The sequence below is a fragment of the Anopheles arabiensis genome, chromosome X (genome assembly GCF_016920715.1).
Source record: "Anopheles arabiensis isolate DONGOLA chromosome X, AaraD3, whole genome shotgun sequence".
NCBI lineage: Eukaryota > Metazoa > Arthropoda > Insecta > Diptera > Culicidae > Anopheles > Anopheles arabiensis.
This window is the reverse complement of record NC_053519.1, coordinates 6,872,354-6,885,663: the sequence shown is the minus strand read 5'-3', so window position 1 is coordinate 6,885,663 and position 13,310 is coordinate 6,872,354. Positions and strand designations below refer to the sequence as shown.

The 13,310-nt window shown below is 51.3% G+C and overlaps 2 protein-coding genes across 2 annotated transcripts; one reads left to right on the top strand and one right to left on the bottom strand.

Annotated features, from left to right (window-relative positions):
- The first annotated feature begins 2,100 nt into the window (after positions 1–2,100).
- On the top strand, positions 2,101–3,000 carry LOC120905583 (lysozyme-like). Its single transcript, XM_040316519.1, has 2 exons — positions 2,101–2,306; positions 2,377–3,000. The coding sequence occupies exons 1-2, from the start codon at positions 2,157–2,159 to the stop codon at positions 2,695–2,697; spliced, it is 471 nt and encodes a 156-aa protein (XP_040172453.1). The 5' UTR covers positions 2,101–2,156; the 3' UTR covers positions 2,698–3,000.
- On the bottom strand, positions 2,738–13,132 carry LOC120905580 (maestro heat-like repeat-containing protein family member 1). The gene is made up of 7 exons (XM_040316517.1): positions 12,748–13,132; positions 12,088–12,265; positions 7,599–10,908; positions 7,399–7,523; positions 3,591–4,959; positions 3,425–3,527; positions 2,738–3,353 (listed from the first exon to the last, which is right to left on the bottom strand). The coding sequence occupies exons 1-7, from the start codon at positions 12,833–12,835 to the stop codon at positions 3,208–3,210; spliced, it is 5,319 nt and encodes a 1,772-aa protein (XP_040172451.1). The 5' UTR covers positions 12,836–13,132; the 3' UTR covers positions 2,738–3,207.
- Between the last annotated feature and the right edge of the window lie 178 nt (positions 13,133–13,310).

Here is a 13,310-nt window from a genome sequence, read left to right as displayed (position 1 = left end):
GTTCAAATCTCAGCTATCTCAGCAGCAAAACACATTATTCTTATCAATTCTCAAGCTCCTGAGGTAAGACTACATAAATTTGAGATAAATTGCACATTAACTTCGTAGCCCTCTACGGACATAAGTTTCAGACTGTGAATCTTCGTACAGTTTTTGATGGCATCGGGCTGATTGGGTGAAACAGAACATACTGGGGAGGTCGGATGCCAAGATCTTTTACATACTTAGTAATCCTAGTCACTCCACAGCCAAACAATTGCTCGCTATCACTTGGACCGGTTACAAATCAAGTTTTCGGTGACGTTTTTGATTCCAATATTGGAGCTGTGCCTCCAAGAACCTCTTGACCTGTTACAAAAACCTAGTCAATGTTCAACTCCTCGCTAGTAAATTGCCTGTAAACGGTCCCAAAGGGAACCAACCTTAGTCGTTATTATCTTTGTATATCAACGATTTAGGCTACAGGCTTTTATACGTTTTAGGCTACAGGAGGTTATGGACTCTTTTTGTGTGTGATGTTTGACTAACGAGACGATGAATTGAATTTGACGAGAAATGATAAATGTTCTAAGGTCTGCTGGCAGTTATGGGCAGGCGACCGAGTTCATTAAGATGGGGCCGGAGAGGCTTACCGTCGAAATGCATCAGCTGATCCTGATAATCTGAGAGCAGGAAGAACTACCGGAGGAGTGGAAGCTGGGTGTCATTCACACAGTCTACAAAAAGAGCGACAGACTGGAATTCTCGTATTTTCGTGCCATTACAGTCCTTAATGACGCCTACAAGATTCTATCCCAGATCCTGTTCTGCAGACTTGTGCCTCTTGATACAAAATTTGTCGGCCGCTACCAATATGGGTTTGTTGGAGGCAAATCCACCAACAATCAAATTTTAACTCTACAGCAGAGCCTCCAGATGTGCCGAGAGCGCCAAATTCCTACGCATCATCTGTCCATCGACATCAAGGCGGCCTACGACACCATAGACCGGAATAAGCTACGGAACATCATGTAGCGGTACCACTTCTCTGGGAATTTGATGCGGCGGTTAGAGGCCACCATGAACGGGGTGCACTACAAGGTGAGAGTGTCGTACTTGATGTCGGAAGCGTTTGAATCTCACAGGGGTCTGAGGCAAGGCGACGGACTCTCCTGTCTGTTTTTCAACATCGCCCTTGAAGGTGTCATTCGAAGCGGGGGGCTAGACAACGAGATCCGTAGCACAATCCTCTATCGGTCTCTCCAATTTCTGAGCTTCGCGTATGACATCAACATCATCGGCAGGACAAAAGCGAAGGTGTGTGAGGCGTAAACCCAACTCAAACGCGAAGCAGCAAGATTTGGATTTAGAATCAATGCGACGTAGACGAAGTACCTACTTGCCGGAGACTCGGTTTGGACCATTTGGGCGATACTTCGGACAACGATATCAGCAGCAAAATCTGGAGACGCGTTGTGCTGAGGAATCGTGCATACTATGGGCGACTGCTGAGATCCAGAAGACTTCCAAAAGAAACCCAGTATATGTAGTACCAAACCCATTAATAAATCAATAAATAAACTGAAAGCGGACCTAACTCCACCAACTTATCAGATTGTGTCTTCAGATGTTCCCTAACCAGGCAACAGGAGCAGCTGGTATTGCTGGTTAGATGCTAATTAGCTATCAAAACTTTAGAAACTATCTAAATGTGTTCTGTTGTTCAACCGGCACCAGGTTCTTGTTACCGTTAGTGCCAAATGCAGATACAGACTGAGATTAAGTAAACTGGGAATTTCTAACATTCTTCAGGAAACGATTCCAACACGCAGCGGAAGACAATAACCCTCACAAATCCCAGGATTGAGTCTACACTAGGAGCTGATTCTGCTCGTTCCACAGCATACATGAATCACGTTTTAAAGCGTACACAACAAAGCAATGTGCAATGTGTACCAATGTGGAGCGCCGCATGCCATTAGCAAACACAAAACCACTAGCTCTAATGTGCAGCTGCCCCTTGCAATCAGCGCAATGAGGTCATCCAGCTCCAGCAGGCTTATCAACTCGAGCGGCCACCAACTATCGCAAGGTCGCGATCTTCCAGCGCATCCGCACCATCGTTGGTGGACTGACGGGACACTCGCGCGACGCATTCTCTATCGATCCGTCTCGCAATGCATCCTTTCAGTCCGTCGCTGCTGCTGCTGCTGCTATCGTTCGCTACGGTGAACGGTGCGTTCCTATCCAATCTAAACGCCACCTGCTTCCGGTGCATCTGCGACGCATCCACCGGTTGCAGCACGTCCACCACCTGCAGACAGTCGGTGAGCTAAAGTGGCAGGCCTGTGAAGGTAAGCTTAACACTGATTCTATTCGTGCGTTGCTCCTCTGCAGTACTGCGGTCCGTTCTCCATCTCGCGCGCCTACTGGATGGATGCGGGCAGGGTGGTCCTGCCGGCGGACGAACCGACCCGCTGGGGTGCGTTCGAGGACTGTGCGAACGATTACGACTGCGCGACCGGCATCGTGACGCAGTACATGGAAAAGTACGGCACCGACTGCAACGGGGACGGGCTGGTGGACTGCGTCGACTACACGATGCTGCACGTGAACGGTGGGCCGCGCTGCCAGGGTGCGCTCGGTGGCACGTTCGCCAGCCGGTTCTACCAGTGTTTGCGCGCGGGTAAGCGCGATTCGAGTCGAACTTTCGGATAGTACTAGCCCAAAATGAATAGCCGGGGACCGAGACAAACTGTACGCAAGCCCCAAAGCACTACTCGCGCGATGGGTCGGTAGCAATTGCATTGCACTTCATAGTAGCTGGTATAATTGGAAACCTGTTCTGTTTTTGTTTCTGTCTCTGCAAGCCCAAACACTAATTAAGTTCAACAAAGCACACACACACAGTGCTTCTCTCGATGTGCGAAAACAAGTAAACGTATCAATATATAGATATGTGTGTATAATAATAATAATAATAATAATAATAATAAAAAATAAACAAACAAACAAACCTAATGAGATAAATTCACGATCGCGCGATTGGAATAAATGTTGAATTCGCATTAGCGAAGATCAGCAGCCTTCTCCTTCAGTCTCAGGCCCCACCAGAAGGGCGGGACGGTTGCTGCCGCTCGGTAAGTAACATCGTTGCTCTCGCCCATGCACACCCGCCAATGCTCTCTGGCCAGCGACAAAGGAGCAGGCGACGAACCCGCCCGCCGCTCACATCTCACCGTAAATGTAGCCGAGCGCTTCCGACGCACTCACCCTCACCGTGGTACACTCGTCCTTCAGCAGGAGCGATATTTTGTGCCCAATCTGCTCCATGTGCTGGCACTTGACGTTCGCATTCTGACAGTGGAGCAGACCTGAAACCGATTTAAAAAATGAAACTATCCCGATTAGCTTTTTGCACGCTTCGGCTAAACGCTCGACTCACCGATAAGTATTGCCGCGTTGCCGCGTATCTCGGGCCACTGGCTGCGCAGCAGTGGCAGACAGGCGTCGATAAAATCATTGATCCACTCCTGCAACTCTTCGCCCTGTAAAGAAAAAAAGCAAGCGTGAGAAAGAAAGCAAACATCACTGCAAACCCCCGCACTTACGATCAGCTTGACGAAATCCTTGAGAAAGACGGCACACTGCAGCTGGCCGTGCTCGAGCAGATGGTTCTGGGCGAGCGCATTCATCTTGGCCGTGCCGAGCAGGGCGCACACATTCTTGAGCGTAATCTTGCACGCCCGCGCAATCATGCTGTTCTGCTCGCACAGATGGAGCAGCAGCGAGCAGAGGTTCGCGCGCAGCTGCTCCACCAGCGACTCGGACACGTCCGCCCCATCATGCTGCCCTGCCTCGCCGGCCGGCAGCTGCTTCAGCTTCAGACCGCACAGATCGCCAAACAGCAGGATGGCGGACTCGCGCAGCTCGGTCGAGCTTTTCTCGAAGAACGGCCGGATGCGGATGGCGGACGACACCTGGAACGGTTCGAACTTGGCCGGCTCGATCGCCTGCAGCACCCGGGACAGGCCGCGCATGCTGTCCAGCGGGATGTTGATGAAGCAGCGCTCGTTGTAGTCCTCAATCCCCTTCAGCAGCGAGGTCAGACACATCGTCGCGTACTTGTCGATGTCGTGCCGGGTCAGGCTGCACACGTACGCCAGCCCGCGGATGCTCAGCCCGCGCACCAGCGGGTTCGGATCGTTCAGCGACGACTCGAGGCTGAGCATGATGACCGAGGCCGTCTCGCCGTACGGCTGCAGCGGCACCAGGTGCGCGTAGAAGCCGGTCGACGCGATGCGCTGCGTGTCGTACGGGCTGCTGACGTACCGGCTCATCGTGGTGACGAGCTGGCGCATCAGGGCGGAGTTGATGCCGACCTCGCTCGCCGTCGCCACGCCGAGCGGCGTCAGTATCTCGATGAAGCTGTTCAGATCGGTGCTGGCGGCCAGATCGGGACAGACGGCCAGCACGAGCGAGATCTGCTGCATGCCGAGCGTGTCGAGGAAGGTTTGGAACGCGTCGAGCACGATCTGGCACGGGCTCAGCTTGGCCGCGGCTGCCTCTTTGCCGGAACCGCTCGGCGCCCCGTTTGCTTTTGCGCCCCGCCGGCTGCCACCCTTCGGGATGGTCACGTTGCCGGCGGCGTTCGGCTGCGCCAGCACACTGTACGGCGGCAGCAGCGTAATGTAGGAGGCGAGCGTGGAGAGCAGCATGCAGAAGATCTCGGGAAACCGGGACTGCATCTCGCTCTTCAGCTCCGCGCACGCGAACATCTCGCGCAGCACGCACACGATCGCGAACGGGTGCAGCGTGGCGGTGCGCGCCGCATCATCGGTCGGATCCGGCTGCTGCTGCTGCTGCTGCTGCGGCTGCTCGTACAGGCAGGTGGAGGTGACGCCACCGATGAAGTTGTCCAGGATGATACCGCTCAGGTCTGCGTCCATCGTGAGCGTTTTCCAGTAGTCGATCACGTGCCTGGTTTAGAATAGAATTGGCGAGAAAAGCGAGTCATTACTGTATATCCTACAGAACAAGGCTAATAATGGCCGCAATAGGCATAGGACTGTGACAGTAATGATAAGGTATGATGGAAGGACCATCAATTTACACCTTTTACTACAAAATAACTGCGAAAATTGTACAAAGGCAACTAAAATACTTAAAAGAATCTGTAAACGCGCGCTGTTAATCGTTTTCATCTGCTTTTTTACTCTTCTACGCTGGCTTTTGACTCATCTTTTTGACTTTTGACTCATCTCTAATATCAGTTAGACGAATACTTGCTGAACTCACTGTAAATCAAAGTGTACGGGATTGGTCGTGCCTTCGAGGGCTTTCTTCCTCGCTGGCTCAATTTGTCTACCATATATCTCTCTTTCTAAATTGAGCACGAGGCATGAGCATCACCAGATATTCACCAACGAAAACAATGAATATAACTGTGGTAGCTTGATGCTCATTGCTGATACTCAATGAAAATGCGTCATGACATGTCGACACATGACGACATGCGAGTGCTTGAGTCAACCGCGATACTCTGACTCACAAGCTAAACTTAATGACGTCACAAGCATAATCATGACTTTTTCTGCCTGGGAACAGTGCTGCCAAATGCCACTGTTTCAGTCACCAACAGTCATTGCTGAAACAAAACTCAAATCAACTCACGTACACAGCTAGGATGATCAGAGAGTGAGACTCATACTTTCATATGGTGGATTAATCATATACTTGGTGACATTTTTTGTAGCAATTAACTATTGGTCACTCACTTGGTCATGATATTTTCTGCCAGTGATAATCACGACATTCTTGGAATATACTTGGCGTGTAGTCCCAAGCAGCAAAATGAGCATGATTTCTCGCTTTGTCTGAGTTGATGGTCTGTCGGGTCAAACAGAGCGAAAAACCATGCTGATTTTGTTTCTTGGAATCACTCGCATGTATCATATATCTCCCATTACTATCGTGAAGATTACGGACAGAAAATGCCGCGACCAAGTGACTGACCAAGAGTTGGTTGCACAGAATATCTCTAAGTATGTGATGGTCGCAACAACTGTTTGAGTCTCATCGCTGATCATCACAGTAGAGCTCGTGACGCTGACATTATTTTTTTTTCAGCCGGAATTTGTCATAACTATGACAGTGACATTTTGCAGAACTGATCACAATAAAAAAAAGTCATGACTGACCAACCGTTGGTCGCAAAAATGTCACGAAGCATGCATTGGTCACTCCAATCGTTTTGAGCATCACCTCTAATTATCAATATTGAGTATGTGACGCTAACATGATTCGTGTCAGGCCTTAGTCTTGTAATTGAAGCAATCCCCAGTCCTTAAAGTAGAATGTAAAAAAAGACCTTGAAAATCGATTTAATGCTCATTAGCTCATCATTATGAGACGTCTAATTGGAAATTCTACCACGTTTTCGCTCGATCGGTACTAAATATGATGTTCGTACACAGAACAAAATACAAATTGCCGTCCCAAACTTCTCGTATGCCTTTCGAATCGAGTGGAATGATAAAACAGGCCTGATAGAATTCTAAATGAAAATTACATTGGACAATAGCGAGCATTATATGCTAGCTAGTATCTCTCCTCTTAAAAAGTCGTTCGCATAATGGTTTAAATGTAATTCTAATTCTAATTTAAATACTCCACAAATACATCCTTTAACGAGGAACATTCTAAATAACGCCTCGCTATGCGAGATAATACATAATTTAGTAAGAATGTATCGTGCTGCTACGAAAGACTCAATATTAAAAAGAAATTGTTTTTTAATGGCCTAAATTTACCAAAAATATAACAAAAAACCCCTGTTACTTTTGCAATGATATTTGGAGTCAAATACCTGACAGTATGATAAAATATTGTTCTTTTTATGGTGATAACAATGTTGATACTTTAATACATCTGGTCTAGATTAGATTTTAATATTTAAAAAAAAACACTGGAAACAAAACGAGTTGAAACAAAACTGTTTAGACTGAAGATGAAATTATAGACATAAAATAATTATGTATCGTTACATTAGGGCCTACCAGAGGTCCAACACACTTTAAATTGATTGTAGTACACCACGGCAAATAAGTAAAAATTAATAAACGGTATAGCCAGTCCCTTAAAAAGGAAAAATTTCAATAAAAACATGTTAAATGTCTACAATTAGAAGCATTCCGTAATAAAAAAAGGCATCTAACTGCTTTATACAGCATTCCAATGCTATGCTTCATTCGTGTTCTATTCTGGCACATTTTCCAATCTTTTACCTAAATAAATTCCTAAAAATTTCCCTTTCACGTATTCTTATCTTCGTTCTTATCTTATCTTCACAAAAAAAAACCGACCACTGCCTGCCAACCACAAAGTTGCACCGAAACCGGCCGGTGCCGACATACTTACTCTTCCAGCGGCAAACACTGTGTGAGAATCTCGTTGCACACCAGCTTCGGGTGGTGTTTGGTGAGCGCCAGTATCGATTTCAGTATCGTCGTTTTGGCCCGCGGTACTTCACAGATTTTAACAGCCTGCGGGAAATACCCAAGAAATCAAATAACAATAAACACACTGAAATTAACTCTAACGCCCGCTAAAACACTCACGTAGAGACACTCCTTCACCAGCTCCGGGATCGCGTGAAACATCTCCGAGCCCTTGACGTGCATGAAGAACTTGAGCACGTACGACGCGCCGATCACCGAGCTCGGCTCCGGATCGCTCACGCTGTACAGCAGACACTTGCTGAACTGCACGTACTGGTAGCTGGACAGGCGCTGGGCGATGATGCGCGCCAGCTCGGCCGCCAGCCGGTAGATGTCCTTCGCGTCGTCCGTCACGATCTCGTCCCGGATGCGGTCGAGCTCGCCGACCCACTCGACGCTGCTGTCCGCGACCGTGAGCGTCTCGTACACGCACGCAATCTCCAGTATCTTCTTCAGCACGTCCACCGCCGTCTGCCGGACGGTCGCGTTCGAGTCGATGCAGCGCGGCACCATCTTGCCGAGCATGCTGCCGGTCTGGTTGAACTTGGACGGGGCCTCGCACCCGATCTTCATCGACCGCATGTACACCTCGAGCGTGCTGTTGTAGACGTGGCAGGCGCAGATGCGCACCTCGCCGTTCCGGTCCTTCAGCCACTTCTCCAGTATCGAGTGCACATCGTCCAGGCAGGCGGGCGACGCGTTCTGCTGCACCAGCACGGTGCGTATGAACTGGTTCACCTCGGGCAGGGAGCGGTTGAGGAAGCGGGCCAGATAGCTGGTGCGCGCATCGTCCTCGGTTGTGTCCAGGCGTGACTTTAGGTTCTGCGCGGTGGTGAAGAAGTAGAAGCAGATCGCGTTCAGTAGCCCGTTCACGTCGAGGTTCTGCTCCTCGGCGCTCAGCTGCACCAGCACGGTCGCGAGCTGTATGATGGACGGCAGCAGCGGCAGATACTCGTTCGCACTGTCCGCCGTGATCGTCATGCAGATGCGGTGCAGATCGGCCCGGTTGCGCTCGCTCGCCAGCCGCTCGTCGCCGTCCGACGGCGACAGGACGGCGGTCAGCGCGAGCAGCGTCTTCAGCACGAGCTGCCGCACGAACAGCTCCTTGCTGTCGAACTGCACGATCAGGTAGCGCACGACCGCGTCCGTGTAGTGCTGGGCGATCGCGTCCTTCGGCGCCCGGCCCACGATCACGTGCAGCGACTGCAGCGCGAGCACCTTCAGCTTGTACGCCTCCAGTTCGCGCGCACTGTCCTTGATGAAGTTCAGGTTGGCGAAGAAGCTGCTCGACTTCTTCACCGCCCCGTCGTCGATCACGAGCGCCGTCAGCTTGCCCATCACCCGGTCGAGATGCTCGACCGAGGCGTACCCGAGCGCCTCGGCATAGTCCTGCATCAGCCGCTCGTACTCGTCGGTCGGCGCGTGCTTGTCCGCCTTCTCGCCCTTCGCCAGCGCCACGATCAGGTCGAGCTTGTTCTCGATCAGATGCTCGTCGCGCGTGTGGCACAGACAGACGCCAAACACCTTCACCAGCATGCGCCGCTCCTGGTCGAGCGGCGGCACCCGGAACTCGGCCGCCTGTCCCGCCCCACCGGCACCACTTCCTCCGCCTCCTCCGCCGCCGGCACTTCCTCCACTGCCGCCGCCACTCGCCGGCTGGTACAGGGGCAGCTGGTGGAACATCTCCGCGATGATGCCCTCCACGAACGTGTACTCGTCCACGTCGCGTATCGTTTCCTGCACGAACGCAAACAGCAGCGCAAAGTACCGCTGCTCGTCGATGCCGCCCGCCAGCTCGGCCTGCAGCGTGCCGAGCAGCTCGCCCCACAGCGGCACCAGATGGCGGTACAAGCTGCCCGCGTAGCTCTTCAGAAACGCCAACAGATGCTGAATCCGCCCCTGCTCGCCAAAGTTCCCGAGCAGCGCGAGCGTCCGCACAAACACAGCGATCGGGCGGGGCGGCGGCGGTGCCCCCGGCTGTGCCTCATCACCCAGCTCCACACCCCTTTCACTGCCCGACTCGTCAAACGGGTTGTCGCTGTGCCGGTCGGGATCGGCGGCGGCGGCGGCGTGCAGTGCCAGCTCCGGATCCTTCGCGTACAGGTTCGCCAAACACTTGCCGATCGTGCCGCAGATGTCGGTGTACTCGTAGCGCAGGTACGCCTGCAGCAGCTCCGCCCGCAGCATCCGGTCCACCGTGCCGACCGTCGACGACAGGATGTGCATCGTGTCGTGACAGGCGCGCTGAAACTCCTGGTGCTCCTCCGCGCTGCCGTGGTCGAGGTTGAGCTTGGCCGGCCGGCAGCTGCACCGGATCAGGAAGGCGACAAACTCCCGGTCGCGCACAAAGTTCTTCTGCATGAAGGCGACCACCGTGCGCAGCAGCACGATCCGCACCTTGACCGGTTTCTCCGTCGCGAGCAGCCCGCGCAGGATGGCGGTTATCTCCGGCAGCTTGTCGCGCACGACCGGCTCGGACGTGTTGGTCAGGTGCGTCACCACCAGCAGCGACTTGATGCGCTCACGCTCGCTGTTGTTGCGCAGGTGGATCAGCAGTATCTCGATGATCTTCTCGCCGTACTCGGGCGCTAGCAGATCGAAGCAGCGCAGCACCTCGAAGTGCCCCTTCACCGTCTGCGGCTTGTCGTAGTCCGGGCTGACGCACACCAGATCGAACAGGCAGCCGACGAGCGTGTCCGCCATCGGCGCGAGCAGCTTCGAGTCGAGCTGCAGCACCGTCTTGATGATCGACGCCAGGTACTGCGTGACGGCGCTGCGGTCCAAGCTCTTCCGGTACAGGGCCAGCACGCTCGGGACCGTTTTCGCCAGATTGTCGCTCACCCGCTCGACCGGCAGCAGCGGGTACATGTACGCGAACGCATTCAGCACCTCGCCGGTCAGCTTCGGTTCGCGCGACGCCAGCCAGTGGGCGTGGAAGTGGTCGTACACGATCGACACCTCGTCCTGGATCTCGTACCGCACGCCCGTCTTCATCGGCGCCTCCTCGTTCGGGTTCTGGCGCTGATACTCCTGGTACTCGGAGAACGCCTCGCAGAACCGCCCGATCGCGTACGCGTACGCCTGCCGCAGAAAGTCCTGCCGCACCGCCGACAGCGTCGGCAGCATCAGCGCCAGGATCGGCTTAATGTACGGCACCGTGTCGAGCGTGTTGGCCGTCGCGAGCGCCCCCACCGACTGCACGATCATGAAGTTGCCGAGCTGGTTCTGCTCCAGGTGCTTCACGAAGATTTCCATTATCTCTTTGCAGTAGCGCCGCCCGACCGCGACCAGTATCTCCCGGCACGGGTTCTGCACCGAGGCGTTCTGCTCGGTCAGCTTCATGATTTCCGCCATGCTGTACTGGATGCACTTGGAGGCGGTGTTCGGATCGATCACGTCGATCAGATTCGTTGCAATGTACGAGATTACTCTGCGAAGGAGAGAGCGAGGACAAGGGAAAAGAAATAGATCAGTAGCATTTTCGTTCACTCCGATCATCGCGCCTAAATCGTAGCAGCATGGCAAAGGGAGCAGCAAAAAAAAAAGAAAAGATCGAGGTCATTCAATGCGTATACGACGCACTGATTAAAGCTTATCGCAGAACCGTTTTTTTTTTTTGCCACGGTTGGAATTTTTGGACAAGTCACAGAGATTGAGGGCTGACCATTCCCGAGCTCTCTTCACAGAAATCGATCTCAGCTTGCCCGTCTGCCTAGCTGCTTTAGTGTTGGGTTTTATGAATCTTTCTTTCAGATTCAGTCATATGAATCTTCAGCGATGAGTGATTCCAATCTCTAAAGACTCACAAATCTTCAAAGATTCTCAAATCTTCAAAGATTCATGAATTTTCATAGATTCATGAACCTCTAAATGTCCATGAATCTTTAATATCCATGAATCTCCAAGGATTCATAAACCTCGAAAGTTTCAAAAATCATCAAAGATTCACAATTCTTCAAAGATTCCCAATTTTTTTAAAGATTCCCAAATCTTCAAAGATTAACGAATCTTCAAAGATTCATGAATTTTCATAGATTCATGAATCTCTAAATGACCATCAATTTCTAAATATCCATGAATCTCCAAGGATTCATGAATCTCGAAAGATACTCGAATCTTCAAAAATTCATGGATCTATAAGATTCATAAATTCATTAAAATCCATATATCCTCAGCGATTCATGAATCTATCAGTCGTCAGCCTGTCGTGGGTTCAGTATCTAGCCTGTCGGGGGTTCAAGCCTCCCATGGACCGTTTCCCCGTAGCAAAACAAACTATCCGGTTGCGTAGTATTGCCAAGAAGTCTCGAAAGCCTCTATAGACTGGCATGTCCACGTAGGTTGTTACGCCAAGAAGAAGAATAACAAAAAGCTCAAACTCTATGAATGTTTAGAGATTTAAGAATCCCTTGCGATTGACTAAGATTTCGAGATATGAGAGATTCCTTTTGAGATTCGTGAATCTTTCCAATCGGGATTCAGATTCATTGAATCATTCCAAAGATTCATTTCGATTCATGAATCTGAATCAGATTTACGCAACACTAGTCTGCTTCGATACTAGGGTGGGAGTTGCTCCCGTTGTTACACCTTGCTCGCAAACACTTACCTCAGTATGATTAGGGTGTGTGTGTCGCCCAGCTTGGGGTGCTTCTTCCGGTAGTCGCAGAACACTTCTACGATTTCATCGTGCCGCCGCTTGGCGATGCGGATCAGGGACGCCTCGGTCGTGGTGCGCAGCAGCTCCTCCTTGTCGTTCAGGCTGTCCAGCAGGCTGGTGACGACCGCTACCGATATATGCATTGTTGTTGTTGATTGTTATTGAACGATTCGATTAATTTAGCACACAAACTAACACACACACACACACACACACAGAGGGGACGAAGGGAAAGCGTTTCACAAAGCGTCCGTAGCCACCCGGACGAATGTCGAGCGTCTGGACGAATGGGGAGCAAGCAACCGATTGGCGTACAACCTCAACCCCTCTGGCCACGCTGCCTTTTTTTTCGAAGAATACTCGCCCCTTTGTTTTTTTTTTGTTTTATTGTTCGTTTGTTAATTATTTCTGTGTGGCACCGTATTTTTCTCCCAGTGTCGTGTTCTGGGCAGGGGAACAAATTTTCGCCCCCTGATAAGAGTGGGCCCCCTTCTCTCCTTCGAAAGCCAGAATGAGCCGCCACAAAAACAAAAGAAAGAAGGAAAAACACACACACAGGCGCGCGGCCTAATCCGGCCAGCTACACACATTCTTGGCGCACTTACTCACCGATTAGATGCTGGTCCTGCTTGATAACGGGCACCGGGGAGGCCTTCCTGCCCTCCTCCGCGCGGTGCTCCGGGTGCTGCTTTTCCATCGTGCTCTCTTTCTCTCTTTTCGCGTTGTAATTACGCCTCAGCCTCCAGACGACGGCGAAAAAATCGGGTTCCGGTTGACTGCACACAACCACACACACACACACACACACACACACACGTCACAGACAAAAAAAACTCACAACACAACAACAACCACTGCCACTGGGGCTTCTCTGATTTTGGTTTTCCGGACGTAGGACGTGCTTCGTTGTTGTGCAAAGACAGCGGCCGCTCCGTGACAAACAAGTTTGTTTTGATTTTTGTCCGGCCCTGATGCGTCCTGCGTAGAACGTGAAACGTCAAATTCAGCTGATGCGACAGCTGGGCAGGAAAATAAAGCCTCTCGTCTTCTCTTATCCTCCCCTTCTTCTTGACGCCTCTGCTTGCTGGGAGGGATGGTGCATTGGTGCAACGACCATCACAATGCAGCAATTGTTTTTATTGTTTTTTGTATTTAATTTTTACACATTCAAA